The 10965-nt window shown below is 36.9% G+C and overlaps 1 protein-coding gene across 4 annotated transcripts in view; it reads left to right on the top strand.

Annotated features, from left to right (window-relative positions):
• The window catches only part of CAP2 (cyclase associated actin cytoskeleton regulatory protein 2), a 126854-nt gene that overhangs the window by 79944 nt on the left and 35945 nt on the right, over nt 1-10965 (top strand). For 2 of the 4 annotated variants that reach the window (XM_011362854.1, XM_011362855.1), the window contains 3 exons: nt 5943-6086; nt 6418-6503; nt 10021-10126. The exons of 1 other annotated variant lie outside the window; for it this stretch is intronic. In XM_011362854.1, the coding sequence (XP_011361156.1) occupies nt 5943-6086; nt 6418-6503; nt 10021-10126 (336 nt within the window). The remainder of the gene's footprint in view (nt 1-5942; nt 6087-6417; nt 6504-10020; nt 10127-10965) is intronic. One more of the 4 variants, XM_011362856.1, reaches the window with a different exon arrangement.

Raw genomic sequence — 10965 nt, 5'->3', positions numbered from 1 at the left:
AACACATAATGCAATATACATATGACATATTATTGAATTGTACACTTGAAACCTATTTGATTTTATTAACCAGTGCCACCCCAATAATTTTAATTGATAGTATGTGGTTCTCAACTTTTTCTGTCTGACTTATTTTGCTTAGCATGATTATCTCAAGATCCATCCATGTTGTCACAAATGGCAGTACTTGTGAGGTCAAATATTTGGTGACAGAAGATTTAACTTTGGATAGTAAACACATAATGCAATATACATATGACATATTATTGAATTGTACACTTGAAACCTATTTGATTTTATTAACCAGTGCCACCCCAATAATTTTAATTTAAAAAAGAAAATTATGCTAGAAAATTTTTTTTAAAAAGAATGTTTATTGTTCACTTATGTTTTCCCATCCGTATTTTCCAATGTTTCATAAAGAGTATATAGTGTTAATTTTATAACTGGAAAAATAAATTTTTTAAAAAGAAGTAATGATTGATTGATTCATTTTCTACCTGATGTAAAACCACATAAGAACCCTGGATTCCAGAAATAACAGGCTTATTTTGTTTTAATCAATGACACATCTTTGAGGTCAAACTCCCAGGGTTTGTTCCATCCCTTACAAAACAGCGTGAGTGGGAATTTGGTTTTCCTTTTTGGGTAAAGTTTCTACAAAGCTTGCTGATAAAGCTTTTTAATTTTACTTTCCGCAAAACAATTATTTCTGGAGCTAAACTGAGATGAAGCTGATAATGGGTCTCAATTCTTCAACTTTAAAGCAGAAACTAAAGTCATAAAGTCCTGAAATACTCTCCAAAGTACAATCCCATCAAGCTAAAATAGCCCTTGGAAACATGTTCTGAAACTTGCAGTTTGGGCATGTATCTCCTTCATTTTGGCCATTTTTCACCTTCTGTTAAAGCTATGGAAACCTGGGGAGGGACAGAGGCAGATTGTTCAGCTAATCTTCACATGAGCCTTGAAAAAAGATTTTATTTTCAAGGAAACGTCTCTCAGAATAGAAGAAACATGAGTGATACATTTAAAAATTAATCTGAGTTAGACCTATGTAAAATTGACTGATTTAAAGCCATTCCAAAGCACACTAGCTTCTAGATATGTCTAAGGAGCCACCACCAATGCATTCCACTGAAAAAATTATCTCCTTCTATCAGTAAAAAGCCCTTTTGCAGTATTAATTGACATCAGTATATTAATTGACATCAACCTGTATTTATGGAGTATGCCTAATACATGCTTAATACTTAAACAGGTAGAAGTACCTCAAGCTAATAACCTTCCCCATTTGCTTTTTGTCTGACATCCACACGATCAGCCTTGATGGAAATTACACCATAAATTTAATATTCTTTCTCTGTTTTTGATTCCAGCTGTGAAAGTTCAAGATGAGCTAGAGAATGTAAGCCTACTTTAAAGTACAGGAGAAATCTATTGGCATAAAATAAAAGCTGTACTGTTTATTAGGGTTGTGCAAATAGCCGTTGAACTTAGTTCTCTCGGCATTGCTTTTTTTTTTTTTTTTTTTAATGAATACAATTCTTCACACAATTGCCAGATTAAGGCAGAAGGAAACTTTCACAATCTTTATAATGCTTTCATCAGATAACCAATATAAAATATCTTCCAGAATACTCTGTCTCCTTGGACTTTAGAGTTTGTTCTTGGGAAGTTAGAGATAAATAAAGATGGCCTTAATAAATCTACCTAACATTGTAAATACACAGTTTCTGGTTCTTTTTCCCTTTGGGGCAATAGGCCAGGTTTCACCAACAATTCAGATATCCTGGCCTTTCTCAAAAATGTCTTTGCATCAAGAATATTATGGCTTAGCAAATTGTTGGAGAAAATTAGGATTCTTTTTAGTAGTTTTGCTAAAATTAAAAATCAGCTGTCTTCTGGGAAAATCAATAGCATATCTTTGACTGGGTGTTGAATTTGGAATAAAACGAATCTCATGAAGAGAAAAATGTTTGCCTTCTAAAGAACAAGATTCCAGGGAGAGGAATTAAACCTGACTTTTAGTAGCCATTAACAGACATGGAATAGTTGTGTTTGGGGCAGAGAATGTTTAGAGGGTTTTTTTATTTGTTTTATTGTGTTTGAGGGTTCAGGATATTTATTGCTTTTCCTATACCATCATTTCACCCTTGTATTAGTTTGCATAGGCTGCCAGAACAAAGTACCACAAACAGGGGGACTTAAACATCAGAAATTTGATTTCACATAATTCTGGAGACTGGAAGTCCAAGATCAAGGTGTCAGCAGGGTTTGTTTCTCCTGAAGCCTCTCTCCTTGGCTTATAGGTGCCGCCTTCTCCCAGCATCTTCCTGTGTGTCTGTGTCCCAATTTCCCCTTCATATAAGGACACCAGTCATATTGAATTAGGCCCCACCCTAATGACCTCATTTTAACTTAATTACCTCTTTAAAGGCCCTACCTCCAAATACTGTCACATTCTGAGATACCAGAGATTAGGACTTCAGCATACAAATTTGGGAAAAACATAATTCAGCCATAACAACCCTGGCAGGGTCTTCATGCCAATCTATAAGATTTTTTCTTTGTAATAACCAGAAAGGAAAGTGAGAAAGTGGGAAGGTATTCATGAATTTTTCACAAGACGTGGCTAGCTTCTGCATCGACTTTTTTTGGTTGTCCCCTCCTTCAATATGGAAGATTTAAAAAGTCCACTGAGAACTTTGAAAACATTTGGCTTTTTTCTCCTGTATTTCTTTTTGTTTCTCCCAAATGAAAACACGTCTCTGTCCACCTGCATAGTTCAATTAGGAAGACACTCTCCTTGTGTTTGTATGTCAGTGATATGAAAGAGCCGGTCAGTGCCTCTGGTCACTCAGAGACTTTTTAACTGGCAGATACCTTGGAGATCACCTACCATTGGTTGAGCACCCACAGTGTTCCTACAGAGCACCCACAGGGTGGACCTGTTCTCTCATTTACTCCTCACAATAGCCCTGGGAAGTGGGTACTATTATCGACATTATTTTGCAGATAAGGTTATTTTGCATGGAATCGTAGACATGTTTGGTAATTTTTGGAAAGTCCTAGAGCTTATACACTGAAGAACAAGGACTTGAACCCAAATAGCCTCATTCTATAATCTCTTCATAATACCTCTCCTTAGTCTTGTTGGTAGAGAAGAAGCCTATGTGTAGAGAGCTAACTGTAATTCTGTAATAACTGTAATCCAGTGTAGAGAATCGTCTTGGGACCTCACAGAAGACCTGGGTTCTAGCTTCAGCTCTATTAACTCTCACTAGCTGATCATGACTTAGTAAAGTAACCTCTTTGAGCTTGTATCCCAATTATGTAAAATGAGAGAATTGGATTAAAACCACATTCCCAAACTTCTGTGAAATTCATAACAAGATGTACATTTTATTTTGCAGCCCAGTATACACACACACATGCATGCACACTATATAACTGAAATAAGTGTTCATAAAATACTCATTCTTACTCATATGAATGCCCTCTAATATTTTATATTCTGTTCTATTTTTAAAAATACTGATTGTGACCTACTCAATTGAGTTTGTCAAAAAGCTAAACTAGATAACTCAATTTAGATTCCTGTAACCCTAAAATCCTCTTAACTGTCATGTATTATATTTGGAATCTCTCTTATCTTAAATACACAGTCTTTGTCATCAGAGAAATGCAAATTAAAACCACATAAGATATCACCTTACACCTGTCAGAATGGCTATCATCAATAAATCAACAAGTGTTGGCAAAGATGTGGAGAAAAGGGAACTCTTGTGCATTGCTTTGGGATTGCAAATTGGTGCAGCCATTGTGGAAAATAGTATGGAGTTTCCTCAAAAAATTAAACATAGAACTACCATATGACCCAGCAATCCTACTTCTGGATATGCATCCCTATGTTCATTTCAGCATTATTTACAAGAGCCAAGATATAGAAGCAACCTGCGTGCCTGTCGATAGACGACTGGATAAAGAAGAGGTGGTACATATATTCAGTGGAATATTACTCAGCCATAAAAAAGGATGAAATCTTAGCATTTGCGACAACATGGATGGACCTAGAAGGTATTATGCTAAGTGAAGTGAGTCAGACAGAGAAAGACAAATACCATATGATTTCATTTATACATGGAATCTAAAAAACAAAATAAACAAACAAAACAAAACAAAGTCATACATAAATACAGAGAGCAAGTTGACGGTTGCCAGATAGGAGGGTGTATGAGGGGCTAGGTGAAAAAGATGAAGGAATTAAGAAGTAAAAATTGGCAGTTATAAAATAGTCATGGGGGCATAAAATACAGCATATGGAATATAGTCAATAATATTGAATATCTATATATGGTGTCAGTGGGAACTAGAATTATCAAAGAGATATCTCTTATGTTATATAAATGTCTAACCACTATGCCGTACACCTGAAACTAATATATATTGCATGTCAACTGTAATTAAAAATTAAAAAATTGAAAAAAAATACAGTCATCTCTTTGAAGCAAATGAATATTACATATTAGGGGGATATCCTTTTTATCTTCAGTCTGAGCTAATTTCATAATAGTAATAATAGTAATAATTACTTCCACTTATTGTGTACTGCTCACATACCAGAGGGTTAATATTGCCATATCTCTTGTAGCTCATAGGCTGTAAGTATTATTATCTCTGATTTACAGATGAGGAAACCAAGGCTCAGATTAAGATTTCTGCTCAAGGCCGCATAGATAGTAAGTGATAGAGCGGAGATTTAAACCAAGGTCATTCTAATTCTAAAGCCCTTACACAGATTTCTTTTAGGGGAGGATATACATAGGATTTAAGACAGAGAAGTAAGGTCTGGAAGCTGCCACAGCTGAACATAATTCCTTCCCTAATGGTGTGCTGTCCCTGGTGGAAATGACTTTGGGGGTGTTAAGCCACCACTGTAGCAGTGGTTAACCTCTGTACCTGGGGTGCCCCAACCCAGGTCACCCTCAGACCAATTGAATCAGTCTCTGAGGGTGGGACCCAGGCCTCTGTTTTTGAAAGCTCACAGGTGATTTCAATATGTAGCCAAGTCTGGAAACTTTACTCTGAAGTCTTGATTAGAGAAATTAAAGAGCCTTAAGGGGCTTTTCTATTTTATTTCCTGCTAACAAGATTTAGTAAAATATTGCTGAAGCCTCTTCATCTGCTTTTACAAAGCTGAAACACAAGACTTGCTATTTCTTTGGAGCACATACACAAAACATTAGGTAACTTCGTATCTGCTCTTCAAAATCAAAGAAAGTAGAGAATGCCAAGGGTAGGTGTTTATCACTGTGATACTTCATAACTCAGATCACATGATTTTGAAAGAGAAATCAGTTGTTGAACTAATCAGAAATGAGAGTGGCCAGTAGTCATCGGCCAAGTTGACTGGGGACACTGTAGAAGGCCGAACCAGACTAAAGTAACTATAAATATTACAAGCCATCACATTTTCTTAAAAAGAGCCTCAGTGAAATATCTCCGCTTTTTCACATGGATTATGGTAACTCTGGTAAAACAAGGAACCTCTCTGACATTATTTTCCCAAAGAAACAGGAAGATAACCTTTACTAACTCTCACCACCCTCCCTGATTTTAGATCTGTGTTACTGCGTAGTATGATCTGTTCATTCCGTTTGGAAACATAACTGATCTACACTCAATTCACTCTGTTCCACGTAGGTTTCTCTAAAACAGGGGCTGTATCATATACTGGGAGTGTTTCCATGTCTCAGGAGACAGCATTAATAATGTTAAAACTTTGTGCAATTTTCATATTTACCACAACAAAAAAGAAAATCCTATTTTGAAAACCCCCAACAAATGGCAAGTACCCAGTACTCTTGCTTAGGGCAAAGTAGATAGAGGCGTTCTGCTTCTGTTCTGTCTTAGTAACAGTGTTCACTGTTTGCTTACAGAATGACGTGACTGCACTTCTGAAACCAATATCAGAAAAGATTCAGGAAATCCAAACTTACAGAGAAAGGAACCGGGGCAGTACAATGTTTAACCATCTCTCAGCCGTCAGTGAAAGCATCCCTGCTCTTGGATGGATAGCTGTGGTGAGTCCAGATGGAGTGTTACCCCCTGCACTCATCACATTTTTGGAGTGTTTAAGAGAATCCATAGCTACTTTCAGGCTCCTTTGTCCTCTGTTACACTGAGGGAAGATTCTGTGCAGGCTGAACGTAGCACCTCTTTTTTACCCTGTTTGAAGTTGAGTGCTTTGTGTTCTAAAATGTGGAAAGTCTTTAATCAATCTTTACAAGGCAAAATGTGCCTCCAACTTTCAAGTCAACATCTCCATTGCTTTTCTTCTTCTTTAAGGCATTTTCTTTCTTATCCTATTTTTTTTTTCCCTTGTATGCTTGGGTGATGGTCCCGTTCTCTCAGTCCCCCAAACCCGGTCCTTATGTCAAGGAGATGAATGATGCTGCCACCTTTTACACTAACAGGGTTTTGAAGGACTACAAACACAGGTATGTACCTTCTTTTACTGACCAAATTTTCAGTTGATTGCTTGTTAGACATTTATCTCTAAAATTTAATATAATTCATTACTGATTCCTTTCAAAAGCTGTTAACTACTTTACTATGAACATTAAAGAAATATCTCATCTTTGCAAGTAAAGCAAAGTGCAAAGTGAAATCAGTTATCCAGATAATATGTGTGTTTTAGAAAATCTGCCTTAATTCTCTTGCAATTAATAAACTCTCTCCACTTGAATGTATGTCATCTATTACATATTACCACAATAATGAGAGAGCTCTCTGACAGTTTGTGATAGACCAGCCCTATATGGTCACAAAACTTTTACATTGTCAAAATAGAGTTTGTGGGTGAGCAGAGAGAAGAAAAGAGGAATCTGGAAATGAAGTATATATGAAGAATGGAAATCAGATGAGACAATAAACCAGGCCACTGAGAAGAAAGATTGCATTAAGATGAAATACAATTGGGGTGGACAGAGAGGCATTTATAAGAATAGCGACCGTTCAGAGTGCTGTTGGAAGTACAGATGAATCTGAACCAAGGGATTTTGCCTGCCAGAAAAAACGATTAAAAAATCACTGCATTCTACTGTACAAATTATTGATCCTAGAGAGACTTAAATTGGGGTTAGAATAGAAAATGGGACCAAATGGAGAGACTCCAGCGATGACTATCCAGGAAAACGTCTCCTAAACTACAGTGCTCCACTCCCTTACTCATTCCACATTGGCAAAACAGGTCTTGTAGCTTTTAAGAAGGGCAGCTTTAGGAGACATCAGCATGCCTCTTTCCTCTTCTACCTCAAAGGAACTTTGGTTAAAGCAGTTATACCAAGTAAAACTTTCTGCACCCTGAGAACTGTGGGTGAGGCAACTGTGTCCAATGACAAAACTTTAGATGTTGCCCTGTTGTATTAGATAGAGACTATGGAATTGTGCAATGTGAATGAGAAAATGCATCAGAAATGTGAGACAGCCTACTCTTCTCACATAAAAATAACAGTTCAGGAAAGAATAAATTTAAATTCCAAAACCTGGACGTAAAAATATGTCAGCATGAACATTCACCCATAGGGACTTCCACATCATAAAAGATCTTCTGTACTTAATCTTTTTTTTTTCCCCAAGATATACAGACACACACCTATACATGCCTATTCAGGACACCTTAGGTACCCTGTAGGCCTCTGCCTTTTTACTAGTCACCCTTGGAGGTCATTTTTGTTCTTATCTCAGGTTATCAGCTCCTGTCTTTCCCCCAGTCCCTACTTGAGGGTATGTTGGGGCCATGGGTGTGAGTGATTCTCTCCAGGTGGCAGCATAGCAAGGAGGGTTGAAGTTTTCCACTTTTTTGTACACACATTAAATAGAGTCCAGTATTTGCCCTTTGATGTCAGCTATTGAGTGGAAAATGTACTTCTGGCAGCATCAAGGACAACTCAATTATACTTAATGGACCAGGAAATGCAGCTAGAGGTGTGGACTCATTCACTTTGCTCCCAGCCACCGGTCGAGCTTCCAGGGGTGGTAACCTGACAGAAGCAGAATACTGCACACCGCTCATTTAACACCCATTTATCAGTGCACCCAGTCCAGCTGTGCCTTCACTCTGTGGGCTCAGGGCTGGTCGCAGGTTGTTGCAGTCCTCTGCCACTCATTGCCGCCTACCTGCAGACAGGCCCATGGGTAGAGGAGTTGAGTCAAGCTTCCTTGTGGTTTAAACAAAAGGGCCATGGGCAGTGGAGTCTGCATCTGTGCAGCCCTTATGACTGGGTTGACTGCCTGTTGGGCTCTTTTTCCATAAATGAATAGAGCAAGTTAATTGTTTTGACTTTGTAGAGGTATGACCTCTCTGAGTCATGATCATTAAAACCACAGGCCCTTACCATAGCTTCAGGGTAAATGAAAACTAAAGATGGGTAGTTGGATCCTGCTCAATGTGTTTTCTCTTAGAGACTGACTTCAGGCTAAAAGACACTCTATTGTTATTCCTTATTATAAGTTGCTATAACTTTCTTCAAGTCAAAATCATACCGTAATACTTAAAAGGAAAATGAATTTCCCTATACATATTTGGACTTCACTACTTGTTAAATTTTTAAATAGAAAGTATAGCCTGACATTTCTATAATGTCTACAGACATATTTGTATATTATATGAACATACACATGTGTACATATGTGTGTATATGTATTAAATGACCATGTGTAAAAATACGTGTGTACATTTATTTTGAAATGATTTTAGTGCTCTAATAATGCCTGTTGCATATACTATCTCCTATGTGAAGGACACTGTACTAAGACCCTCAAAAAACTCCACAGGATAAGGAAACTGATATGAGAGACTATGGAGCTACACTTAGCCTTTTGGGTTTTAACTGGGAAAGCGAGAGAGAGTGACAACAAGATTTTTTACAGATTTGATTAATATAATCTCTAAATATAAAAATGTAGAATAAAACCACATTCACATGTTTTCCTCTTTGAGAAGAGGATAATTATGATTTCAGTTTCCCTTTTTCACTTTTCTTAAGTGGCATGACTTAATGCAATAGGATCTAAACATGCTGGTGGTGCTTGGAGCTTTTCAAAGACAACGAAATATAATATGTCCAGAGAAAAGTCATTATTGACAAGAACTTTAATAACAGAGATTTCCTTCAGTGATTGTCTTCAGATTAATGACCTGGGTTCATGATTAAATTTTTGTTAACTGAGATTTCATCATTATCTCATTTACTACTACTTCCTTCAAAGTAGAAAAAAATGTATCCAAAGGAAATGAAGCTCCTTTTCCCTATCATAAGTTTAATATTTTAATAGTTGTCTCAGTCCTGTGTGTTAATTGTTATAAAGGGTAAGCATTTTACTACATTTTGGGTCAGTAGAATTGGGACAAAAATACTGGTAATACCCTGCCTAACCTGCATTTTCATTATAAGTATCAAATTAAGGTAATTTAAGTGAATATCCCGTTAGAGTGCTATCCACTTGTAAGAAATCATTTTTCTTACAACTTCTTCAGTCTAAAATTGTCCAATTTGGTTACACTTTCAGCTGAATAATACAACCAAATTATTAGAAAACAAACCAAAGAATTGTTTTTCTTGTCAATACCATTCTCCTTCCTGAAAGCACAATGTTCATTTTGCATCAGAAGCAGTACAAAAAGGAATGGTCTCCTCTCCACATTCATCTCCCCATTCAAGGTGACATGAGGACATGACCTGAATTGGCTTGGTTCTGTGGGATTCCTGTTTGTGGTCCTCTCTGCTCCATATGTGGAGCTCGGGGCATTTAACTTCTCTCAGGAGAGACCTGGACCACTCCTTTCAAGGTTCTCTTTGAAATCAGTTCACAGTGACTGGACTAGAAATATAATTGCTCTAGGGTCATATGGAGCCTTAGTTACTAGATTATTATGTTCCTCATCCCCCAATTTCTAAAAAATTTTATTTTAGGTCCTAAACCCACTCTCTTCCACTCTCTTTTATAACAAAGTGATTTACGCCATGTGGATTGGGTGAAGTCGTATTTGAACATTTGGAGTGAGCTTCAAGCATACATCAAGGAGCATCACACTACAGGCCTTACTTGGAGCAAAACAGTGAGTACCAAACCCTCTTCCACCTGGATAACAAAGTGCCATTAAAATATTTATTCATGGTAGCCTAGTAATGTAGAATTTACCTCATGGAAAACATAATATAAAATATACATGTAGAGACTTTATGAAAATGTCATTCATCACAAGAAAATCTGGAAACTGCCTACATGACATACAGAAAGAAAATAGTTAAGTCATTTATGGTAAGAACACAATGAAACACTCTACAACCAATAAAAATAACACATGATAATTACATGGGAAATGATCTGCTAGTCTGTTAAGTGATAGAGTACAAAAGTTTATGAGTACTAAAATGACATCTACATTAAGAAACTGATAAAAATTGAAGGATACAGAAAGATTTGAACTTGTTATTAATTTCAAGAAGATAGAGTTATGAATAAATTGTCTTTTTTTATTTTATTTTTTTATTTCTCTCGGTGTTTTAAAGTTTATCAAATGATATTTTTGACTACTTAGGCAATTCTAGTCCTGGGTTAAAATCTCAACCTGTAAATGTTCCCACTTTCAGTCCCGCGTGAGAAGTTGATCTGACCTTTGCCTTCTCTCCTATCTTCCCTTGTCCCACTTCCTCCCAGCACTACCAGACTACTTGTGGAATCCTGAACACATGCAATGCTTAGGTCAAAGCAAATCAAATTGTTGTCGTTTCAATATTTGCAAGTTAAATGTGGTTTTAGCCTTTTTTGCAATGTCCCAAACAAATATCATGCTGAGTTTCCTGGGGAAGTACCTCTCCCTCTTGTCCAAGACGCAGCTTCATGATCATCTCTCTAGGAAATGTCCATTGATCTCCATTAGCTCCTTATCTAGAG

The sequence above is a fragment of the Pteropus vampyrus genome, unplaced genomic scaffold (assembly GCF_000151845.1).
Source record: "Pteropus vampyrus isolate Shadow unplaced genomic scaffold, Pvam_2.0 Scaffold80, whole genome shotgun sequence".
NCBI lineage: Eukaryota > Metazoa > Chordata > Mammalia > Chiroptera > Pteropodidae > Pteropus > Pteropus vampyrus.
This window is presented reverse-complemented; position numbering and strand designations above follow the sequence as displayed.